Source organism: Ammospiza caudacuta, chromosome 3, assembly GCF_027887145.1.
Source record: "Ammospiza caudacuta isolate bAmmCau1 chromosome 3, bAmmCau1.pri, whole genome shotgun sequence".
Classification (NCBI taxonomy): Eukaryota; Metazoa; Chordata; class Aves; order Passeriformes; family Passerellidae; genus Ammospiza; species Ammospiza caudacuta.
This window is the reverse complement of record NC_080595.1, coordinates 6,820,698-6,846,718: the sequence shown is the minus strand read 5'-3', so window position 1 is coordinate 6,846,718 and position 26,021 is coordinate 6,820,698. Positions and strand designations below refer to the sequence as shown.

Sequence of the window (26,021 nt, the reverse complement as noted above, 5' to 3'; positions counted from 1 at the left end):
CACAGGGGCTGACACTGCCACCCCCAGTCCTCTGAGCACCTTCCTGACACACAGTCTGATGGGCTGCTGCCCTTGCTGTTGGCTAAAACATTAGAAACAAATAAAACTTTTAACTCATTGGGAATCGATTCTAATATTTATTATTTTTTGATATTTCAAAGAGCACCACAGTTGTAAAAGGTGCTTTACAGACAGTTGAGAAGCATCAGTTCCCTGCCTTGAGGAGCTTACAATCTAAAATAGACACAACACAAACAAAGGAAGGTGAACACAGGTGAGGTGGTGTGGGGAGAAGAAAAGATGAGCATACACAGCAGTTAGAGACTGTTAAGAGATTTCCTTCTGTTATTCATGCAATTTAGTGATTCCATTAAAATCATCACCCGTACAACAAACACAGAGTATTTCCAACAGTGGGAGGAACAGTGTTTTGACAGGGTGGGGACACAGGCTGTGTGGCAAGGTGAAGGGGTTAGTGTCAGACCACTGGGACAAGTCTCTCTGCTGACAGGTGACCAAGGCCGTGTCCTGTTCTGTGGCACTCACATTCTCTGAACAGAGAGACATAATTCTCTCTCACAGGAATTTTCCTGGAGAAGCACAGAGAGAAGAAAACTATTCTTATCTCTACTTGCTGCTCCTACTGTTTTTGCACACGTGGAATGTGTTAGGGAGATTGTTTACCTGAAGTGATTTGTCAATTGGATTCTGCTGAGGATTGTTTTGATTCCTTGGCCAAATGGCTCAAAACTGCATCCTGGCTGCCTCAGACAGTCACAAGTTTTCTTTAGCATGTATAGTGGTATAGTATCTCTTTAATACAGTATAGTATAATGTGATACAATATAGTTTTAATAAAGCAATTGTTCAGCTTTCTGAATCAATGGAGTCAGATGCCAATCATTCCCAGAGTTGGGGTCACCCTGTTTTTACTACACTGCTCCACACTGGCTCAACGCTGACAGTGCCAAGGGGAGCCAGCACTGCCATCCCTGCAGAGGATCAGCCCTCCCTCAGCACATGTAGTGTGAAAACATTGGGAAATTCAAATGTTTGTAACAGGTCAGCTGAGCAGTGTGCTCCCACAGTGTGATGTAAAGGAGGAGAGGGGAGAAATAACCCTGCAAACTGAATGGGAACAGTTTCTAATTAATCTCTATGGAATGTGCTGACACGAGTGCTTGCATAATTGAAAGTCATCTAAATCCAGATTTAATGGAAGAGATTTTCAAGGCTTGGTTTCCCCCCCTGTGCCATCTGTACATGCTCAGTCAGCCTGCAGTGGGCTGGTTTCCTATGGACACCAGTAAATCAGAACACCTTTTCTCCTTTCTAACTTCTAAGTTCCTCTTCCCCTCATCCAACTGATTTCATCTCCTTAAAACAGGTATTTCTGAGTAATATTAGAAATGTTAGGACTTAAAATATAAAATATGGTAAAAATATAGCTTACCCCTCCACTAAACCTAAGGCACTACTTTTTGTATGTGGAACGTATTAAAGTCTGGAAGAACATTAAGTCACATCCCAATACATATTATATCAAACATTATTGTTACTGTTCTCTTCATTTCAGCTGGTAAAATCCAACTTTGTTTTTTTAAAACACATGGTTATTATGAGGCTTTGCCTGTTAACCAAAACATCAATTACCACATTATGGCATATAAGACATAATATACATTAAATTGTTCTTAGTAACTTTAGCAGCATCTAAATATCAGTACAAGAAGCCACCATTCCAAAATGGTCCAGGACAGCAGACTTTGCTGAGTTCTCTGCAGAGAACTGGTAGCAAAGCCAGCTACATTCCTAAAAGCCAATAAGGGAGATATGGCAGTGTCTAAAACCACAAGCTAAAAAGCAGAGGGTAGGCCAGCTGCAGATCATGAAAATATTTAGCCAGCATTCACGAATGTGAGAAAGCCACGATATGGCAACGTTTTAAAAATGATACTCCATGGAACTTTCTCCATAGACTCCACCATTAGATGCATGCATGGGGTTCCCATTTTCTTTAAAGAATACCAAATATAGATAAGTATTCATTTACTTTAAAAGTTTCTCAATTGAAACAAGCAAAGCTTCACACATCATCTAGAATGGAAGTAGAATGGCTCATGTATAATGAGGTCAAACTGAAGCATAATGTTCAAATATAATGGCAGTCAAGACCAGCTTTTGTATATAAAAATACTTAAGCATGCAGAATATGAAAGCAAAAGCAATCCTGTACATCTGATGTACACAGAGAGGAGGTCTGTGCTGCAGTAAGTGCAGTTGCAGATTTCAGATCTTCACTACAAAGGAGCATCCACGATAAAGTGGCTTCAGGGGACAAGAGGGCAGAAGGGAGGCCAGACTGTACGGCCAGGTTAATTGGTGACAGGCTGCTAGGGAAGAAAAACATGTAAACAAATAAGTTTGGGGATACACTAACAGGAACCATTCCAAATTGTACAAAACAAGACAATGACCCAGATCTACAGCAATAAAACACAAATATGTACTGATTACTGCTCTGCTAATAGGAAACAACAGCTTCTGGTTTCTGGTGTGTTGCAGCCCACAAATTTGTGTGCCAAAGCCAGACCAAAAGGGCTCACCATGAAGAAAAGTATGCAGATTTACAGTTGCCTGAAACTCCCTAAATCTGATCTCCCTCTGAGCCCTGGCCATGGTTCTGCCCAAACACCAGGGCTCTACTGAAGTCAAGGGTGTCTGTTCATGGAAAGAACAATGTGGGACTAGACCAAGAGACTGCAACTTCCACCAACACACCAGAGTGTCTGGTGCACACCAAGAAAACTGGAAGACACTGGAAAACAACACTCAGAGAAAACATCTTTCTCCCCCATGTGGCTGCACCAGCAAGGGCAAACAAACAGGTAAATATGTTGTACACAAACAGGCACCTGATTCAACACAACAAACAGTGCAAAAGGGTTTGAACACTCCCTTTATTCCAGTTACAACACAAATTAAACTCTCTACAGCTGGTCTTTTAAAAGACACCATTAAACCAGCGGTGGGCAGAGAGCAAGCAGGCTCTGCACCCACCAGGCCAGGCTCAGAGCAGCACAAGGGCAGGGCCCCTGCTGCCCACAGACACAGCCCAGGCATCCATCAAGGGCCATCACTACCAATCCGAACTCTGCTTCTCTCAGTTCTTGGCACTTCCCCTAAAAAAGGCAGTGGGGCTGAAGTGGTTAGTTTTTTGGTTTTTTTTGTTTTTTTTTTTCTGATTCACATTGCATCTATGAAGTGAATATGTGCATATTAATGAATAAATATAAATACATACATATACCTAAAACTGTCATTTGCTTTATAAAGTTCACCCATGTGTGCTAGATAAAAGCTGGGCTGAGCTGGCTATTTAGCTTGTGACAATCTCATTGAACACAGAGATTAAAATATCTATTCTCTATTAAAACCTATTTCTACCTAAGGACCCTTTTGCCCATACAGCACTATACTGACTTCTGTGAAAGCTCAATGCTGGGTGAAACATTTCTATTGGAAGATCCAGCCAAATGTGAAGGTGCTCAAATAAAGCAGAAGAAACTGCAAATGAAAAGTCCCACTCCACTTTTTCACGCACTTTCTGCATTCCAGTACCCCATAAAAAAAGAAGCTGTACCACCTAAAATAGCTGGAGGAAGAGAATTTGAGAAGAGTGAGTATTAGCCTTGCACTGTTTGCTACCCCCAGCCTCAGCCCCAAAAATGTATTTTACCATTCACTTCCACAAACAAGAACAGGCATTCCCAAAGTAAAGTGCTGCAAACTTTGCCAAAGTTTGTTAAAAATAAATACTTTCTCTTCTTGTCTTCCTTTACAACCATACTAATCTATTAAAAACTACAAAGGAGATGTTCCAGTTGCAAAATCAGGATACACACTTAGCAGCACACAAACCCTCCCACTTGTTCACCTTTTGGGAATAAGGTATGAAACTGGTGAAATAATTCCATGTCCTGGAAAAGGAACCACCATACAGATGAAGTGTACACAGGTTTGGATGATTATTCTTTACCTTGTGTACTGATTCTCCAAGAAACATCCTTATTTTCCATGCCCTCTTCTCATTCTAAATTCCCTTCCAGTAAAACATTAGGCTCTATACATAACCTCAAATGCCCACACAACTCCTTTCCTTCTATTTCTGTGCCTGAGAAACAAAGTTCTTAGTCTGGAATGGATTAAATGGAAACTCAGTCCAGGCAAATACCTTACAGGAAGCTGTTGGAAAAGAAAAAGCTGCCTGGACTGAAGTTGCTCTTGACAGAACATTTATTTCCTAATTTCAAGTTACATTTTCAAATTCACACACTTTCAAGTCTCATGCTTGATGCAATTCTGTACCAATTAAGTTAAGAATACAAATACAGCATGACATTGCAAGGAACTGATGGAAAAATACAAAACAAATTTGCTTTGTCTTGCAGCAACATCTCCCAGCATTAAGACTGATACTTACTTGCAAAAAGGAGGTTTTAATAATAACAACTTTTAAAAAAGAAGCTGCAGCAGTGGAACAAGTGCAGGAATCAACTGTACATTGTACACATTTTCTAATTCTTCTCATAATTTTAAAGTGTGGGAAGTGACTCATGAATTATTTTTAAAGCATCATATTGATTGGCAATAGCACAGTACCAGTCCTAACTTGAAACAGGACCTGTGAGCTAACACCAGGCAAGTGCAATTAGAAAGGGTTCAAAGCTGAAAACCATGGAGAGATGACATTGTGGAAGAAATGATGTAAAAAATCCACCTCTATAGACAGAATAATTCTTTGTTTTACACTTGTCAGATGTGGGGCTTGATTAAGAGTCCTTGCAGCTCTTGAGTGCCATGAACTTTCAATTACTGATGGTGTGACAAAGGATGACTTCTGCTCTACCTACAGAGGTAGCAGATTATTCTCTCTGCTTGAGAAGAGCCACAAATATTTTAAAGAACTTACCAGAGATGGAGAAATGAAGAAAGGCTCTGATCTACATCCTGCTCTGAAGCAAATGATCATTCTCTGTCTAACATTAGACACATGCAATCTTGTATCCAGGTAAGAGAAACATACCTGCCAACATCTCTTGGATTTGTCATGTGTTTTCTAGAAACAGCTCCTTCATTATGTGTTCATTTATAAAAATGATAATTTATAAAAATACACACAATACAGTACTGTCTTTTTCTCATTACACCAAACATATTTCTTATTGAGAGGCTTCTCAGACTGTGTCTAATATGAGCTTTAAAATAAATCAAAGTGCAGACTTTACAGTCAAGTGCAACATAAAAGTACCATTTCCTTCCAAAGTGAGGTAAAATGAGTATCCAAAGACCAGAGATTAGGCTCCTAAACTCGTGCAACTGCATGCTGAGCTTTATTTTCCAGTCTTATTTTTGTTTCCTTTGCACTTTTCAGCATCAGAATATCCCAATTTCAGCATCTACTTCCTGTTTTCTGCACAAACTCCAAGTAGTAACAATGATAATTTTAGGCAGCAGTTCTGTGCTAATGCCTGAGTGTTATGCTGGAACAAATTTCATCTGTTTTTATCATAACATCTCATCTTTCTTACAGTGCTAATTAGCATCTTCTGAATCACATCTGTGTCATTGTGGATGTGCTTAGAAAACAATGCAGAACACATAAAGACACAAAAGATGCTCAAGGTAGCTTGAAGCAAGCAGTACAGAACTTCCTTATGAGCAAAGTATCAATTAGTCTTTAGCTCATCAGAGATTTCAGTAACTTCCAAGTGATTACTTCCTACATGAGGTTTTATGGAAATGAACACATTTTCTTTTTCCATTTTTCAACTTTAAAGCTTCGTTTTTATTCAAGAAGTTCTGTTTCACTGAGACTACTTAATTTGAAGAGAACAGGAAAGATAGCACTTGGCATGGGAAGAAATTTGAGCAGTACACATTATTGAATTGCTACAGGAAAACAGGCTGTGAAGAAATAGGCAAAGATGGGAGGAGAAAAAAGGAATTGAACTCCAGTTCACCGAGAAGGGAATTTCTCTTTCCATACCCACAAACAGCACAAATAATGTAAAATTTGCACCTTCATATGGGTCATAAAAATTATCATCATCACTGTGAGGCCAACCTGGCATTAGGCACTCCACCTCCTCCTCCTCCACTCAATGCTTGTCATGCTCTTTGCTTAAATTTCATTACATACAGCAGAGCATTTTTACTCCATTCCCATTGTTACACTGATCCTGATAGGAAATATGTCACTGATTACACATTAAAATTGCACTTGTTTTTCTCTCACTTATTTGCAGCCTCTGCAGCAGTCAGTCACTCTCACATGTCCTTTTGTACTTACCATTGGGAGGTCTTTGAGAATCTGTATGCCATCTCCTGGACCCATATGTGCTATGTGGTTAAAATTAGTTGGGTTAGAAATTAACTTATTTCTCATTTCTGGATCACGTAGCATCTCCCTGGAAGAGAAGATACTTTGTTTAGGTATTTCCTTTGAGGACAGGATGGGCATTTATAAAACATGTACAGCTTTGATTATCAGCTATTTTCAAACGGAAATTACCCAGTCTTTTCCAACCTAAACAATTCCATGAGTCTATGACTCTATTTAACCATGATAACAGTGATAAATCCCTGCTGTCAGTACTGGTGTGGAGAAGGTTCCAGCTTGAAGAGAGGGCAAGGGGCCAGGATAAAAGAATGCTGTTTGCAGCTTAACAGCCCATGCCCAGTAGTTGCTAACATTGACAGAATGAGCTGATAAAAAGTTCTGTAAGATGAGTAAAAGCCAGACTTGCTTGGGATATATTACAAAGTTGAGATGAAAATGAAGTATAAAATAAGAAAATATAATTAAAGTAATACTGCAGTACCTTTCTCAGTCTGTGGTCAGAATTAAAAGCTCTTCAAAATGGCAAGGATGCATTTCAGAACTCAGAATAAATAAATTTTAAAGAGACCAAATGTCAATCAACTTAGAAAAGGCAAGAACAAGAAATGGAATTTTATCTCCACTGCATACAGTTGTTACTTTCCTTAGAGCCAAAAAGACAAACTGGGAGCCAACCAATGGTGCAAGATGCTGGAAATTAGAAAAGTGAAATACTCAGCTCTTGGAGTGTGGCTTAGCACAGCAGCAGGTCACAGGAAATGGTCAATAACATCCTCTGCGAACACTGCCTGTAGTGCAGACCTGGTTTTGTTGCCATTTAGGAAAGTATTTGTAACCTGCTAAACACTCCCATTAGAAATACACCCTGCAGTCCTATGTCCCCTGAAGAGATAAGTTTTTGTGAGCTTTATAAAAAATCTATGTAGTTAAATCTAGAAATCGAAGAAACAGATGTCCTGGAATAGTGCTGAGAGGAAAATCTCCTTCAGAAAGAAAAACAGAACCAGAATCTGAAAGTAATTGATCCATATGCATAGTTAGCAAAGTAATGTCCTTTTGCAAAGCGTTTATTGGAGAGTTTTATATATACATAGGGTATGTGCACACCTATGCACCTGCATACAGTAACTGGAGGCATGCATTCCAAATTACAGCTGCTTCACACAATTCATCTGAACTAATTGTGCATCCAGTGCAAATCCATATCCAAGCTGGTATTGACACAAGTTACAGTGAGGATTAACAGGGCAGAGAAGAGACAGGAACACCTGAATGGCCACTCCAGAAAGCCACAGAATGAATGCAGCACGACCCTGGCACCAGTCAGTGTCCATCAGGGCCTACAGGCAGGGACAGAGGACAAGCACAGGTGGAATACAGACCTCCTCTGCTGCATCCTCTCCTCCTCGGGCACGCGGAAGGAGTAGCGCCGCTTGTTGTTGATGTTCCGCACCATCTGCTTCCGGCTGTTGTCTGACGTCTCAGGCACCACCAGCTCGTCCCCCTCTGAAACCAGCACAAAAATGGGGATGCAGTTCCTCAGCTACTAATGGAATTTGAGTTTCAACACTCTACTTCTGCTCTGCTTGTGCTGGAAACCACTCCTTTCCCACCAAACCTTCTCTGGTTTATGGGTTTCCTTGGCCACTATCCACTACTCTGTTACGTACCAACAGACTTAACCATTCTTCACACACAAGCTGCCACCACCTGTGTTCTCAAAACACCACTGATGTGTTCTTTGAAATAAACATTTTGGTGGGCAGGAAGAGAATCTTGAGTCTTGTCTCAAAATTCCCACTGAAAATCACTAGAACCGTTTTGTTCTGCCCACTGTCTGGAAACTGAATGCAAGATTCTCTTTCATTCATTCCCTGCTCCAAAGAGAACACTGCTTTTGAAATGTTTGGACATTGACGTATTTTGATGCAACTGTGGGAAAAGGGAAGATTTTTTCCATGTGTGCACATCTGGCCAAGGGATCTTTATATTAAAGACATGAAAAGGAAAACCGCGATTATCACACAACAGCTGTGTGACTTTGAATGAACATTGCAACTGTTCTGTCTTGTTTTCTATTTATGGAGACTAAAGTGACACTTAATAAGCTCACTGACAAAACAGTTTTGTATGGAACACAAATCTCTTCTTTCCTTAAGATCAGCTCTAATGTACAGTCTTTATTAGACTTGAAAATTCTCTAGACATACTTCCAGCATATTTCTCCTCTCCACCACTGCCATTCCTTTTGTACTAATTTGCTGGCAATTGAAATAAGCACTGAGACAGTGCCAGCAGCAGTACATTTTCCTAGAGTGTTTCTTTCCACTGTTTTCAGAAAGTTGTTAACAAAAATTTATAGCTTTTGGTTGTTGAAACAGAGCATGTCCCCTCTCCACCTAAGAGGTTGAGCAAAAGTTTTAGGAAATTCCTCAGGAGCATGCTTATGAAAGGGCTTTAAAAAGTAAAAAAAAAAAGTCAGAAAGACTTGTAATAGAAATAGATTTTTGAAGCTAAAGTTGTGACACACAGTCATAGCTGGCCCTAATAATAAGTTACAAATACATTGTATTACTTTAAAATGCTTGGGAAACATATGTTAAATATAGTATTAAAGGTTAAATATAGTATTGATTTTAATCTGGTGCTGCCAAAATGACTACTGAAGTTTTAAATTGTGCAGGCTTTTTTAGGCAGTGTTCTGGCAGGTGATCCCACATTTGGAGGGAGCATCCAGTCATTCTAGTTTCTAGTTCCAGTCTTCATTCAAGTCTTTATTGAATATTCAAAAGGCAAAAGAAGTTCAGAGAAGAGAGAGCATTGCAATCACTGTGGAATCCATAAGCTTTAGCTTTTTCCCAAGTTAACAAGCTCACAGACATTTAAGAGATTCCTTTATGTAATGCACAGATGCAGACAAATGTTCTTTCTAAACAAAAATGTGGATGATGAAAATTGGCTTCTCTTTACTTACCTGCCATTTTGTTTTTGAAATATATTAATCTGACTGTCTCCAGGCCTAAAAGGTTTAGTGATCCTTCTGTATTCAAGGGTCGTACCTGAAACAAGGAAAAACAGTCCTTGTAACACTCTCAAGAGTAACAATTCCAAGTCATTAAAGCCACAAAGAAGAGCTCAAAAGAATTTTAAACTCTTTTTTTTTTTTGAGAATGAGTACAGAGAGGGTTGCTTAAAATTCCACTTCAAGACACAGGCTTAACATCATTCCTCCCAGCATTTAAATGAATAGTTGTGTTACAAGTCTAGTTCATATATCAACTCAATTTTTTCATTAGATGTACAAAGCAATAGGCTGAGCTTTTACTTTGTGTTAGCACCATGTCACAATAATGCTCTGCAGCTTGATAAGAGCACACACAGACTGCTAAAACCTACTGGTATTTGTGATTTCCAGCATAAAAGTGAAAGAGGCATTCCACACTCCGTAAATTGTGTTAGAAACAGACTCTTCATAATAAATGGCTATTTTTGAGACTCCTAAGTGTAGTAGTTTTTTTTACTGAAAGTAGCTTCCATTAAAAGGGAAGTCTTGAGCCAAATATTAATCAAAGTATTAAATCACATTCTAACTGTGCAGGGAAAAAAAATGCTCCAACTGCTTAATAACTCAAAGTTTAGACACCAGAAAGAACTTCCCCATAAAAGTCCAGATTGGTCTATCTTCAAGATGTTAATAGCTGAGCACTTTGATCTTTGCATGATGTATCCTCACAGCACTGCCAGAATATCGTGGTTTGCATCTGGCACATGGGAAATTGATATTCAGAGACTGAATGACCAACACAAGACCACAGGGGCAATGTCCTGTAGCTCTGTCTCATTGGAATGCCAGTAAAGGAATTGTGTTGACTCTGACACAAAGCTGAAGTCAGTCTAAACCACAAGGAAAAAAAATGACTTTTCTTTCCAAAATACAGCTGAGCAAACACCTTCTAAATACCAAGGAAGTGTCAAGTTTTCAGCAACATCTTCCTTTTGATAAGAGATCCAAACTGACATCATCCTGTTGTTGGTGTTTCTACTGCTTGAAACAAAATGTTCTCACCCTGTCTGTCTACCATATGTTCAGGAGCAGCAGGAGACAGATTTTTGAAGGCCTGTGTAATTATCTTAACATCCACCATCCTCTGGTAATAATCACAATCAGGCCCAATGAAGCCATATGTAATTAATGCCAATTAATTCCTCTCATTATTACAACAGTATCAGTAAATCTGAAACATAGCCATATGCTCCAGATTGACCATTCATCTAAAACAGTGCAACCACACGAAAAATACATTTTCTATCTTCTATTTCCAAAAAAAAATACATGAGTTTATTTGCAGTAGCTCTTCTTTTAATTCAATTATGTTCCCACAAGCAGTTGTAATGAGCAGTATTGGTTCTGGACATACTCCTTGGCCCACACTGAAATGGGAAGTTACCTTTTTGAGAGGAATAGTTTGAATCCACTCCATGGAGTTCACGTCGAAGACATCAATTGCATTTTCACTGTACACAGAGAGGTATGGTGCATTGTAACCTGGGAGGGAATCATGAGGCATTGTGTCATCTGCTTTTGGACATGGCCCAAAATAGACAATTTCTTAACAGTTTAACCATATTTATTTAAAAAAATAAAACCAGTGCTCCACAATCCAACAACAAGCTTTGAAAAATGTGCTTTAACTCAAAAGTGACCAAGAAATTTATTCTGAAGGCAAACCAGCATCACCCAAAAACTTACAACCTCCATGACTTTTAACTTTGCTGAAAACCTACTTTCTGAACTGTAAAACATTATGGTTTACTCTGCCAAATCCTGATGTATTTCAAAGGCTTTTTCCTCCTAAAAGCTCCATTTTTAACAAGAGCTCACATATTGTTAATGATGTGGTAGGAAAATACTCTGCTCTATTTAATAACTGCCAGTTGAATGAACTGACCTCTGAGTCTTTGGACTATACAGTAAATGAGCATCACTTGGAACTAAGCACCATGACACAGTCATAAAAGTCATGTTTCTTTAATTCTAATTCTCTCTTCTCATTTTCTGGATTGTAAAGAGAAATCTTCTGCTACTTATCTGGCACATTTCCCCAGGATGAAATCTGTTTCACTGGGACCACTTCTAAAGGAGAACTCAGTATTTCCATGTCGGCAACAAGACTGCCACAGTCTGCCAAGACTAACAAGAGCATCCAAGTTGTGTTTAAATGTAACAGCTTTTGCTATAAAATACACCTTCATTCTGAGTTGGAAATCATCATCACTTCATTTAGGACAAGCAAAAAACTGTCACAAATAACAATGGCAAGTGTAGATGAACTATGTGTGAAAAATACACATTTTTCAATCTATCACATAACCTTCTGTTTTGATTAATTCCTTGTCTGAGTCCACTGTAATAATCAATTGAGTAAAATTGCTTGAAATTGGCAAACACCCTGCAAATGTTGCTTCCTCCATACTCAGAAGGGCCTTCACTCAAGCAAGGTGAATTACTTCTCCTCTTTACAGTGTGACTAGACTGCTACCACAGTGAGGTGAGAAGGCAGACTGTTCTAAAAATCAACACAGAATTGGGCTTTTTCACTACTTTGAGTGCAGATTTGGCTAATCTTTATCTGCATTCAGAAAGACTTTAAACATTCAGGTTTGGTTTTTTTCCCTTAAAACTGTCACAGAGATAAAGACCCAGCCTTGAAATAAGGTGCAATAAATGTTTAACAGACCTTGGTGGAAAATCTTGGAAAAGATGAAAATCTTGAAAAATTACAGTATTTTTCCTTAAGGTTATGAAATATATATTTTTATATTGCCTCCTATGCATTGTATTTTAGAAGGGGTGAGAGAAACAGGAGAGCAACTTAGTGACTTTTTGAAAAAGGAGAGAGGAGATGAAAAAGAAGGTTGTAGACAAAACCTGCTGAGGAATAAAGAATGAACAAATAAATAAAGAAAAGACAAAACAGACTAGTAAGTAGGAACAAATACCATTAAAGCAAGTCAAACTACTATCCTAATGACTCTCAGCATGACGAAAGCTGGAACCTAAAGTACAATCACATTCCAAGACTTTAAATAACAACAGTCCAGCACTGGTGGTAGCAAATACATAAAATTCCCACTAGCCTCTGTTGAACCTGAAATTTTGGCTGTTTTAGAGTTAGAAATCCTGACTCATGATTCCTCTTTGTGCTCCAGCAAGTAGATGTCAGTGCCAGAGTTGTTGAAACTAGCATGAATGAGGATTAAACCCTCTTCTTGGAGTCTCTGTGGTCATGATGACCCCGAGATGTGTCAGTCTCTTTTCCCAGCCCAGCAGCTGAAGGAGGAGTCAGGATTCTTCTGTTCTGGTTTTCAAGGTTGTTTATTTGCTGAAGAATATTATTATTAATATTCTTTCTCTGACCCCCGAGGTCTGTCTGGCAGGTTGGGTTGAGGCACACTGACCATCTCAGAGGTAGTGCTATCTTTTATACTAAAATATACGTGTACATGATTTACAATAATTTCCCAATACCCATCACCTATGTTAGACAGTGTGCTCCCTACTCTAAAGCAATCCAAAAGTGCCAACATCACCCAGAAGATGGAGGCTAAGAAGAAGAAAGAAGAAGGACAAGGCATGCCCAGATCCCTCTATCTTGGCTTCTGAACCCCCATTCTAAAAACGCAAAATTCTACTTTTCTATCTTGTAACAAACTAACTATCGTTCTACCTAAACTTCTGTGGCTTGTGAATCCTCATATAAAGGTTGGTAATTGTTTTTTCCAAGGGTTAAAATCAAAGGCACAGGTGTTTTTGACTCTGTGCCAAGGTCTCTGAGCCCCCTGTCAGGGTCTCGAGTCCTTCAGGGCAGCCAGAGGAATTCCTGGGGTCTGATACCTCCAGCTAGATTGAAAATGGTGATAGTGGCTGAGAGCATCCATTAACCCGTCAGGTAATTAGCCCAGAACTCCACCTCCCATGGCTATCAACACAAACAGAGATCACTTCAGACACACAGAGAGCACAACTCACAGCAAGAAGATGGAGTTGCGGGCCACATCAACTCCTGCTGCCTGGATCTTCGGCCCTGGCAGTCGACGTAAACCCCGACGCTGCTAAAACACAGCAGGTATTCTTTAGTTGAGATCTCGACTGCACAGATGGCATCAGTTGGCTGCTGTGAGATAAATGAGAGCGTGTGGTCGTCCGGGTGGAGTAGGCTGTACGGGCCGCCCTCCCCATGGAGGGGGTACTTGAGGAAACCTGACTGGTAGCCTACACAGAGACGGTCGCTGAAGATGGACATCCACTGGACGTTCCCCTGCACCTGGATCTCCTTGATCTTTTTGTGGCGCGTCTTGCTCTGATTGAGTTCGTAACAGAGCACCTGCCTCTTCATGGCCACGCACAGGCAGGTGAGGGCCCCGTGGCGCACGTGCCCAGACACGATGGCCTGGCAGCCCTTGGTCTCTGCCAGCTTATAGAAGTCAGTCTCCCTTCCATCCAGGGCGGCCATGGGGAAGAGCCGCACGTGGCGGTTCCGTCCTGAGATTACGGCGATGAGCTGCTCGCTCGGGATGAGCTCGATCTGATGGACCTTCTTATTGTCACCAACACGGATAATCTCTGAAAGAAAAATCAGAACAAGCCCCCTGTCACACACATGTTTTATGAGAAATCCTTTTGTTAGTATCTTTTCTCCTGCAAAGCTGAGAGGCCTCAGAAACAAAATGTAAACAATTATTATCTGCTGCTGTGGAATGCAACAGGTGCATCTCAGATTGGTCTCATGTGGTTGTTTTTAATGAATGGCCAATCAAAGTCCAGCTGTCTTGGACTCTCTGGTCAGTCACAAGATTTTATTATCATTCCTCTTCTTTCTTTTCTAGCCTTCTGATGTCTCCTTTCTTCTTTTCTTTTACTATAGTCTTAATATATAATTTTCTTTTAATATAACATATATATCATAAAACAATAAATCAGCCTTCTGAAACATGGAGCCAAGATTCTCATCTCTTCACTCGTCCTGGGACCCTTGTGAACACCACCACAGCCCCCCACAAAATCAAGTAAGTAATGGTGAAGTGTGAATTGATTATAACATGTATTTGTAAAGATGAACTAGGAAAGAAACCCAAGTGTGGACGCCATGGGACAGGGAGAGAGAAACGGGAAGTGTTTCTCACAGCAGCTTGTGAGAATTTTTAGGGAGTAGTAAGGATGTGGTAACTTGTTAAGTATAAGCAATCTGCAGGTGGTGTGTTTCTACTTCATCTTTCTGTTCTTCTCAAGAACAGCATATGAGGAAGGTGTTTTTGTTAGTTAGCCAATCAAACAGAATCTATGGTTATCACTCTATAAAACCACGTGGTTCTCTTGAATAAAGCCTTCTTTTCTCTTTCTACAATCCTGCCTCCTGACTGCTCCTGTGTCATCCTCAGCACAAGAGTGATGAAGCACAAGAAATCCCCTTTATTGCTTCCCTGCAGTATTAAAAAGTACAGAATCAAAACTAGTGTTTTAATAACACCAGATGTGCAAATTCTGGATGAGCCTTTGGTTCTTCCTCATCAGAAATGGGAGGAGCAGATCTGATGCACTAACAACAAGTGCATTATTTCAGCGTTCATTTCAAAAACAGTTTATAGCAAAAAACTACTGAATCAAGAAAAAGCCTCAGAGCTGAAGCATACAATTAAACATGTCATTTGTTCAATTAACTTGGGCAATCTGTTAGCACATGTTGCAGTACTGCACAGAAGTTTTCACTTCCAGTACCAAGGAGGAGGTTTTACAAAGGATTAAGCCATGACTCTTGCTGAGGTACACAGCAGGAAATTCAAATAAGAGAGGTTTCTCCTGAGTATAAAAAGGAAGTGATGCATCGTGACAGTAATTTGCAACAGGCAGTCCAGAGAGATCATGGAACCTGTGTCCTTGGGGATTTTCAACACACAACTGGATAAAGCCCTGAGCAACCTGGTCTGAAATCAGTATTGAGACAGTTGGGGGAAAATAGGGGAAAAAACTTCAACTGCATTCCAAAACCTTGATATTGGAAAGGATAACCAAATCAGAGAGCACACAGAACACCTTTTGGTCTCTCATGGAGCTGTCCAGCTGATAATGTAGTAAATAATGAAAAATGAAACAAGAAAGAAAAAGACGATTTAGTATTAGGGAAATTATTACCAGTTCCTAGTTTCTTACCATCTTTGGTGACATGCACAACAAACAACCCTTCTTCATTCCCCAGAGCTATTCTTTCATGGTCTATGACATTAAGGGAAAAAAAAGGTTATTTTTCTTTGGAAGTACTTTATGAATCACATAAACCATAGTTATAATTTTCATTAACAGAGACAGTTTTTATAATATATTGAAATAATTGTATATAAAACCAAACCTAATATATTCATGTATTTAAAAAAATTGGCAACCTCCTAATCCTTCAAATTTCTCAAAAAACTATTTTCCCATTTCTTCTGTTAGTTAAAGTAACAGCTAGAAACATAATTGTTCAGAGAACTTCAGTCTAGCACCAGCTTTGAAGTAACTATATTATTATATTGAAATAATTTACATAATCAGAGTTTAACATATTTTATGCAGTACTATTTGAAATTACTAAATTCAACCTCTGATCTTACATCTTCTCTCTGGTCCAACCAGCAGATTTTGAAGTGAGTGATTGACACCTACTCTATAGTGCTAATTTTGCCCAGTTAGGGAATTATGTTTACAGAGTAACAAAAGAGGAATGTCCAATTCTCAGTCAAAATTATTCATAATTATGAATATTGGTGGATAATTATGAATATGGGTGAATAGAGGGAATACTCTTAAAAGATCTGACAAAAGTGCTGGGTACTAACTTGCACTTTTCTCTTAGGCCCACATGGGATAAAACCACCACCTATTACTCTCTATTCAGTAGATAACCATCTAACACATTTTTTCCTAAAAAATCATGCTTTTAGCATTCCCATTTTTCTTAGAGCTTTCTTCTAAATAACTTCATACCTATGATTGCTGCTGACTGTGTTGTTTTGATGAGGGGCAAGGTGCTGTCATAAGCTTCTTTGGGGACATAGACTGAGCGGTCTTTGAGCTTGTTCTTCTTCAAGATCCTATGCAACTCGTTCAGCACGCCCACCCACTTGCTTTTTTCATTCTCACCATCTGCTAGAATCAGGATTGAACACTTGTTACTGGATGCAGAGAGCTGGGAGGCTGTAACCTGCAAAAAAAAAAAAAAAAATCAAAACATAGTTTTAAGTCATAAGTGATAAAAAATTTCCTCGTGATCGTTTTTACAAGGGAATCAGATGCCTGTAAATGCCCTTTTAATTAGTTATCTGAATTAAGGAAGTAAAAATTTCTCTTCAGTTAATAGAAAACACTCTTATCTTAATCAAGAACCCACAGCAGAAAAGCAGACATGAATATTTTAAAAATCAGAGAAAAAGTTGGCTTTATTTTAAATGCATTTGTATTTATTTTATAATTCATGCATGTCTGCTCTAAATAGGGCAGTCAATTGTTTCTCACAGCAATTTTATAATTAACAAAAAGCATTTTTATAACGTTTTCTGTATTTTCAAGAGCTATAGATTTCCTTAATTTTTAATGCAATAGGAATGGCTTTCATTGAAAGAATGCTCTGTGATCCTTTTCATGCATTTGATACAGCTATTAATGATAAAATGGAAAGCCCCTTTTGTAGGTTTTATCTCCTCTCAGCACACTGAGTGATGAACAGTCTAAAAACTGGAGAAACAATGACTGAAATACAAAGGCACAGTAAAGAAATGATGGTGGAACTTATAAGACATCAAGGAAATTTCACTGAGGTCAAAACTTTAACAGAATATCTAACAAAAATAAGAATATTAGAATAAGCCAGTAATGACAAAAATCCTTATACTAGAGACTAGACATAAATTTTGATGAGCATTTTGCACTCAATTTCTGTACTGACTATCTGATGAATGGGAGTTTTCAGATATCCAAAGCATACGTAAAAAAAAAGTATAAAAAATAAAGACTTCAGCAATAACCCAGTAAGTTAAATTGAGAAGCAGAGGCCAACTTGAGGAAATGAAAATGTACAAGGTCATGATGAACAGAAGAATTTCAAATGACTAAGAAGAAATGGAGGAAAATATGTCTTATTGTGAAGACGAAAAAATACGACCCACACGGAGATGAATGCTTGTCTAGATGTACCAGTGCTACTTTTACCACAGAAATTACATATGTACAGATCCCTATGCATTGCTGCTGCTGCCATGGATTCCACAGGGGCAGAACTGGCCAAGGAAATAAAATACTGGTGAGCTGTCACAGCACACATTGCCCTGTGAAACCCAGGGTGTCATACTCACCCTAAAGATACAGGGGATATCTTTCCGATTTGCATGGATGACATCTGAGGCCAAGACAGAACTCACTGAGAATTCTTCATCCCTTATGGAGATCATAAACATAATTGGAAAAGAGTTAATGAGCAAAATCTGTATGTTTGGATTTTACTTTTTCAATACTCTTGCTTAGTGAAGGAAACAAGTCAGCACTGAGATCTGATTTTTAAAATTATCCTTTCATCTGTATCTGAAGATAAAACTCACAAATGAAATGTTGCATAATTAATTCCTGGTAAATGCTGATGGAAATAAATCTATTCAGATATTCTGTAACTGTTTTTAATCTGTATAAATTAAAACCTTTAAAGAAAAAGTCCAACTTAAAAAATAAGTGGAACAAAGAATAACTTCTCCAACTCTCATAAAAATCCAAACTCACCTAGAAGCTATAACTTTCAGCAGTTTGGGGCTTCCTGGATGAACTAACTTAGATCAGAGATGAGCTTTAGTTAGTTGCTATGTTAGATATTCTCAGCCTTCAGTGAGGCTAGTAGTATTTCAGTAGTACTGAAGATAGTGGGAACAAACTACTCAGCCCTTTTCAAGCAGAAATTGTAATACATTTACCCTACAACAAAGTTTTATGTCTTTGAAAACTCTATTCAACTCCAAAATGGTGTTATTTTTAATTCTTTATTCATTCCAGATCTTCTCCACAGCTGAACAGATGCTCTTTGCACATGATGTTGTAATGGAAGTTTAGACATCCATAGAGGAACAAACAAGTGTAGTTCAGGCTAACTCCAAGTAACTGCTAACTGCTCTTTTATTTTTTTTATCCCAGAAAATTAGTGCCTTTCAGCATGGATTAAAGGGTTTCATAAAAGCTCTGGAGCTTGCTTACTGATTTGACAAAAAGGAAAAGCAGCACAAAACCTCCTGGTGCCTCTAGCAAGCTCCCACCAGCAGCAAAGAGCTTACCTCATGTCTATGACCTGACTCACTACCACGCTGGGCTGAGATGCTTTTCCTTCTGCTACATCATACAGGAAGAGTTTAAAATCACAGATCACTGCCAGTGCTCTCTGCCAACCTTTCTTTACTCCAGCTGGCTTGGGGACCTTTAGAAAGATAAATTCTGATCAACTCTCTGTTAGTTTAGATGCAATCAAAAAATAAAACAGCACAAAAATCAGTTTGCTCATCTGGGCTGGAAAGTTTTAATTCAGTGATGATGTTAAGTAACATATGCAAGAGCCCAGGAGCAGTAAGGCCAACAAACACAGACAGACAATATACTAGTTAATAAATTAATAGCATCACAGATTCTTTCTTCTCATTTCACAAATTCATTCAGAGCTGTATTAAGAAACATGGAGACAAGAACTCGTCTCTAGTTGGCCACAGAATTATGGCCAAAACTAAGCTGAGTAGCTATTTTAATATTTCTGTGCAAATATCCACACCAGTAACCACAGACAGTACTAGCAGAAAGACTCAAAAAACCCACAGAGCCTGGAAGATGATCTGATCTGCAGAGATGAAACTGCTCAAGACCAACCCAAAGCACATTGACCAACAGAGATGGAGAGAGGATCACTGCTGACAATGCTAAGAGTTGCTTTGTGAAAATTTAAATCTTAGTTTCCAAACTGCTACCCTAAGATGTAATTGAATCTAGCCCCCCAATATTCAAAGTAATGTCAGCTCCGGGAAACAATGAATTTAATGTAAGTGCCCCAAATGTAGCTGCCTCCTACTTACTCTGACATGTCCTTCGTAAGCTGTTCCTATGCCTTTCTGTGGATCTATTCCCAAAGGTCCCTTAGTCTGCTCAGGAGGGATTGGACAAACTGCAGGAGCCTTGTCTGCACAGGTCACGTGGCAAGAGAATCCACACACTTGTGAGGAGAAGAAATAAAAAGATTTGATGGTTATTTCTTGTGCAATGCAAAAGTTGGGATAATGATGATGAGATTTACAAAGAAATCCCCTTTCCTTTTTTGGCCAGCATCTGAATAATCTCACTGAACTTTGCAACAGACAGAAATATAAGAATGCACACAGCAAAGTTCATGTTTTTATCTGCTCTAAATCCCAAATTTCTCTTTTTCAAATAGTTTATGGATACACTTGCTTTCACATAGATAAGAAAGAGCCTAATATAATCTCTATTATGTTCTCTAGGCCCAACTCTACTAGTAAACAAAACACTGGAACATCCTTTAAATAATAAGCACCATAATAAGTCAGAATGGATGTCTATTAAATTTTGCCCTGCAACATAAAGCTGGTGTGACCACTCAGGGGGCCACCTGTGGCCCCCTTATTGCTATTTTGAGTACACAGAACTAAGCTCTTCTACCACCAATTGGAATAAAAGTGTCCCCAGATAACTGGGCAATCTCTTATCTATGTCCAAAGTGTTTGGCTTCTACTCTTAAAGACTGAAGCATGAGAATATACTGCTATTCAAAATATAAGCAGAAGACTCCTGCATCACCATACTACATTTCCTGTGCCATTTGCATCTGTAAGAACTTCAGTTCACACTTGTTGTGCTTTCCCAAGTGCTTACCTTCACAAGTACAGCCCTGTCGTATCAGACCAACCATCAGGGATGTGCACTGATTGCATTTTGTTGGTGTGTTGAAGGATTTCACTACAAACTGGTGAGCTTTAGGCTGTGAAATGAGCAGACAAGGATGTTAGCATCTGTAACACCTCTCAAGTACAGTTATTTCTTTCACAGACAAGAGAGCATAGGTGCATTTCAGCAGGCAGCTTGCTTGTGCTTGCTGAAATGAAATCTGTGCCAAAAAAAATTTCCTCATCACTGTGCCCACTGTTGATAACTTTAAGCATCTTCTGTAAACAAGGCCATGGAAACTGGACCCTGTGTCAGAACATGAGTTTGCTTCCATTGCAGATAGGAAAGCTGCCCAAGTGATTCTGTTACACTTTAGAAGTTGAAGGTGAATCATCATGTGCTGGGAGAGCACCTGACTGTCAACAGGTCAGCCCATAACAGTATTTTCTAAGCTGCAAGTTCTGTGCTCCTGTCAGGAGTACTGCCTTAGTTAAAAGAAAAAGAGCAGACTTTTTCAGAATTTCAGAAAGCCCTGACAGAGCCCCCTTTTATGGTGTTTAGCAGGGCCAATTCAGAACAGCCAATCTAAAGGGAAGAGCTGAAGTTGATAGATGAAGTTGATTTTGAAAGGGTTTCTCTTTTTTTATATTTCCTTGGGAACACAGAGTACATGAGTAAGTGGTTTCATTCTCTCCCTCTCCTCAAGGATGACCATGCTGATGCTGCTATATAAAGGCTAAGGGCCCACAGAATGTGGCAGGATGACTCAAAGATGGCCTTACATAAAATCCAGGAAGCTGCTTTGCTTTTCTTTAAAGAAACTCCCAGCAAATAACTGGGAGGTAATAATAAAGAAAGGCCAGAACATAGGGTCAATGCAAAGACTGTCCCAAAAAACCTCTAATGATGTATGTGATCTCAAACAAGACAATTTTGCAGATTACTTTGGAGAGTAGGTATGTTAAAATTTTACTCACTTTCCTGTTTTTCTGAGCATGGGATATCACAGCTAAGGGCTCAAACTTAGCCATATTTAATGACAGCTTTACTGTTAAAATGGCAGCATTCTGTCTACAGAATGTTCTGTTTTGAGACTTGCAGGGAAACAACACCCAGCTTTAAACACTGATGCAATCAAAAAATAAGAAGGTTCTTTAGGGGACATAATAAATTATAAAGCAAGTCATTACTTACTGAGCAAAATGTTTGCAAAAATTAAATTATGTAGACAGTACAGTCTGTTTCACATGATTCCAAGGACACTTCAAGCATTTTTTTAATTGATCTACTAAGATGCTGCTAACAGAGCACTGTCTGCTCAAAATTTCTAGCTTTCTTTTACACAAGTGAATCTTCTGCCACTTTGCAATTTATCAAAGCAGAGAAACAGATCTACTAGAAAGGCTTGCTTATTTCATTATTAGTTGCACAAAACCCTGTTATTTTTAAATATACAGAAGATTCCTAAACCATTGAGTCATTTTCAAAATTTTCATAAGATTTTTTTTCCTTTAAAGCCTGTATTTATTCTTCATTTGTTTGAATAGACAATCTCCTGGGAATTAGCATATACTGGCATGTTCAGCAACAGCAAAATGATTTGAACAACTAATGGAAAATCAATACTTATGAAGGTAAAAGCCAAAAGACAGGAAAATTGGAAATCTCTTCCTGTAGTGCTCACTCTACACTGCTTTAAAACAGGCAAATCTGTGGTTTTATTTTTAGGGATACTCTTTGCCTTTTCTCAAGAAGAAACATCTAATTAGCACACAGACATGCTAATCTGAGACTTTCCTGTATGTAAAGAGTAGAGAGGCATGTTGGTCAGCCACATGTCAGAAAACACTCTCTTCCTAGGATGGCACTTTGCTTTCTTCACATTCTACCTCATTTACCTCTTTCTGGTGTCCAAACTACTGGTTTTCATACCATCAAATGCCTGTGGAATTCCACATGCAGCTTGTCACACTCCATAATGTAAGAACCAAGGGTTTTAAATTTCAGAGAGCAACCAGCTTGCACATAAACACCCCACATATTCATCTCCTAAATGCCCTTCCAGGCAGCTCTGGGAAGATCAGTGTGATAAGCAGCTCTCCTGGAGCTGTAGCCCAGGAGTGCCACGTTGCCTTTGCTACACAGAAAGTGGGAATTCCTGACAAAAGGGTACCTTTGGTGCAGAGAGTCCCGAGCCAATGTAGGCTGTCCTCATGGTGGGCGTGTGAATGGAACGGGGAGGATGATCCGTAACCTGCACAGAGCCCCCAAAGATCAATCAGACACCAAGAACACACTACCAAAGAGAGCCTGGATAAAGGAAGAAGAGCAGGTTGTCCCACCCACCCCATTCCCCAGCATCCAAGCCATGAAACCAAACTGATTCATGCCAGGCTTAGAAAAACAAATCTTATTTCCCAGCAAGATTCATCTCCTAAACGTTAAAACCAACTTCACATTGTCTGAAATATCTGATTAGATATTTTCTAATACAAAATATTAGAAAACACACTTTTTTTTAAATCAGGGAAAGGGGATAAATTATTACATCAATGTATTGTTATAGTTGCAGAATCTGGCTAACATTTCATAATAACAAGACTTCCAGCAGGGCTTTAAAGTGCATTTTTACAAACTATATTCTAACAATCTTTCTGCCAACATTTCTTAAATTCATGACTGAGGATATGTTATGAAGAGAGACCATAACTAATAATTGATTCATAGTTCCCATTCCTATTCAATTACCCATATGTGAAAGGAAATACAACATTCCCCAAAACACAGTTCACCACTAGTGCAGAAGGCCATGACAAAATCTTAAACAGTCTTGCAGAAGAATGAGCTGCACCTTAAACAAAAGACTTGCAGTACTCATTTTTATACAAGTGAAACTGTTACTCCTAAAAAGAGGAAAAAAAAAAAAAACTGGACAAATATCTTTCAACACTGAAGTACCTCAATTGGCTCAATCTCACTGGCTGTGGAAGGAGATCTTGATCTTGAATGGAGGTGAGACTTGCTATCTTCATCCCGTGATGGAGTATTAGACAATGTAAAATTCTCAACTGAATCAATCTAGGAGAACAATTCAAAAGAGGAAAAAAAAAAAAACAACAACCAAAGAAATAAATCAAAGACATCATTAAAAAAGAATTCTCAACTCTTACCAAAATAAGATATGGGAGCAGTAGAATTCCTAAGAGAGAACTGAGAGGATAAAAATTCAGTTTTAAGCAACTTCCTAATTAAAAGCAACAAAATGGAATGAAAACTGTTGCATGTAAACACGCCAAGGCTTCTGCTGAGAGGTGAGCACATGCATAAGAGCTGCTAGTTCAGGGCCCTGATAACCACTTGAAGACACTTGCAATTCAGCATTTTTCAAGGGTGAATGTTTTCTGAACACTACGGGGTTTTGTCCACTGGTAGCAAGGATTTGTTAGAAGTGAATTTCCACACAGCCCATGTAAATTCCCGCAAACATATTCAGAAGAAAACCAGGAGAAAAGGCAGAGCAGTGTGTATCCTGATAACTACATTCACAGAGAACTGAGGGGGTTTTGCACCCCATTTGAACTACAGAAACATCCTTACCAGGAACACAGATTCTTCTGGGGAATGTTTTCCTAGTCCTTGATATACAGAATGAAACTAAGCCCAACACAGAGCTACACTGAACAAGGCACACAGGTACAAAGAGGCATCCTGGGTAACAAGTTATCTTTTCTTAGTAAAGCTGAAAAAATCAGAGAAGGCAGGATTCTTCCTTGAAAACAAGACATCTCTGCAAAGTTTCCTATGTAAAATTATATTAGAAAAAAAAAAAAGGTGAAAATGCTTTTTTCCCACTAATAATAAAAGTAAAAGCTGCAGGCCTGCAGAAGGCTTCATGGCATGCCTTGATTTTCTGGAGCAATGCTATCATCAGTTCTGCACTGCCAAGGATTTGCCTAGCTTGCAGGCAAACTAAAATATGCAGCCATGTTTACAGAAAGCATTTGAACATTCCAGTAGTTCTCATTGCATTTGCCACTGACAATACCAAGAATTCCACAAACTTTACTGCTTTTTGGGAATCAATTATATTGCCAAGCCAATTTTATACATGCACATACAGTCCTGTTCTTCAGGAGCTCAGTCATGGTAGCCAACAGGTGCAGTTGCTAGTTTTATTTTAATTTATCTTTTTTAATAGTGAGTTAAGTGTGATGGCTTCTAGTTTTACCAGAGAATGCTCATCAATTTAATCAACTTAGGCATGTTAACATGCCTGCAAGCACTTCTGAAATGAAAATGGGAAATTCTCATACTGGGATACACCTGTTTACTACACATAGATCATGTGTTTCAAGCATTCAGGCAAAAAGTAGCAGTAAAGTGAACATTTTGTGCTCAGATTTATCAGAAGCAAATAATAACTGAAAGCTTTATCCAGTATTAGAAACACTTATGCCTAAAGTAGTAAATCCTCAAACTCAACATGTTTCAATTATTTTAAACTTCTTTTTAATCCAGTCTGAACATGTGAAAACTTGGAGTCCACACAAAGACTGTTTAACCTTCAACAATTCTGCCTCCTCCCTAAAAAGGTTACTAAAAAATAAGCCCAGTGAGTAACTACAGGCAAATTTTTTCGTAGCAAGAGACACTCCTTTTTTCCTATAAGTTAAACCTGGAGATCTAATCTATCATTTCATAAATGTTTCCAGACACTCCAAGGGCTTTCCCTTTCAAAGCAGCATCTGCATACCAAAAAATTTTCATGGTGTCTGAAAAAATGTAGTACAAGCCCGATATCAGTGATGGAACCTTTCTGGAATGTGCTACAAAACCTTTGTGGTTGAAGACAACTGCTGAAACAGTAACAAATGCATTTTCACTTTACTTACAAACATAAAAAGCCCACAAAACACACAGAACCTGATCCACCATTGCAGAAGGGAATTTAATCACCACCTTCAGGGCAGAAACAAGGGCTTTAAGCTGGATTGCTGCAGTGATCTTGGCGACCTGGCTTTCATGACAAGGACCAAGCACAAAAGCAACCTGACTCAACTATGGTCAATAGTTTATGAAGACCATGCCAGCATCTTTCAAACTGGTTTTAATCTAATCCCCTGGATTACCCAAAGCAGATTTCACTATTTCCTACCAAACTGCAAGAGTTTTGCTGTCTTCCACAGGACTGTGCAGGTCTGAGCCAAAGCTGGCCAGTGTTTAAACACATCTAGAGGAGAGAGAACTTCTCAACTGGAGGCACCACCAACAAAAACAACCTTGCCTGAGAGAGTCAGCAGTGTGCTTTGAACTGCATGGCTAAGGACATCATTAGAGCTGATGGGCATTGATGTTTGTTTATTGAACATTCAACAGAAATTCTGTCTATGCTTACTTATCCCTTCCACCACATCTTTATAAAACAACAGAAGTGGCAGTATGAGATTAAAATGGACATAGCTTAACTGGTAGGAATTCATCCTCACTGTGTCTGATAACATCTGTAAACCCTTAAAAATCCACCTTGATTTTTGAAACACCATAGACCTTTCCAGCTTAACCAGCTACAACACAACCATCTCTGTTTTCTTTGTATGAATTTTTCCTATCCTCCTTGATGCTCAATTTACTCAACTCCCCACCTCCTTTCTATCTTTATACTGT

The 26,021-nt window shown here is 38.9% G+C and overlaps 1 protein-coding gene across 4 annotated transcripts in view; it reads right to left on the bottom strand.

The window, feature by feature from the left end:
* Positions 1-26,021, bottom strand: part of CDC42BPA (CDC42 binding protein kinase alpha) — a 181,998-nt gene that overhangs the window by 12,339 nt on the left and 143,638 nt on the right. For 3 of the 4 annotated variants that reach the window (XM_058801005.1, XM_058801008.1, XM_058801007.1), the window contains 13 exons: positions 23,316-23,435; positions 22,531-22,611; positions 20,346-20,451; positions 19,532-19,668; positions 18,749-18,888; positions 17,789-17,870; positions 16,425-16,641; positions 15,612-15,674; positions 13,434-14,027; positions 10,852-10,949; positions 9,378-9,462; positions 7,786-7,909; positions 6,353-6,470 (listed from right to left, as the gene is read on the bottom strand). In XM_058801005.1, the coding sequence (XP_058656988.1) occupies positions 6,353-6,470; positions 7,786-7,909; positions 9,378-9,462; positions 10,852-10,949; positions 13,434-14,027; positions 15,612-15,674; positions 16,425-16,641; positions 17,789-17,870; positions 18,749-18,888; positions 19,532-19,668; positions 20,346-20,451; positions 22,531-22,611; positions 23,316-23,435 (1,965 nt within the window). Of the gene's footprint in view, positions 1-2,162; positions 2,394-6,352; positions 6,471-7,785; positions 7,910-9,377; positions 9,463-10,851; positions 10,950-13,433; positions 14,028-15,611; positions 15,675-16,424; positions 16,642-17,788; positions 17,871-18,748; positions 18,889-19,531; positions 19,669-20,345; positions 20,452-22,530; positions 22,612-23,315; positions 23,436-26,021 lie in introns of those variants that run through there. The other variant, XM_058801009.1, reaches the window with a different exon arrangement.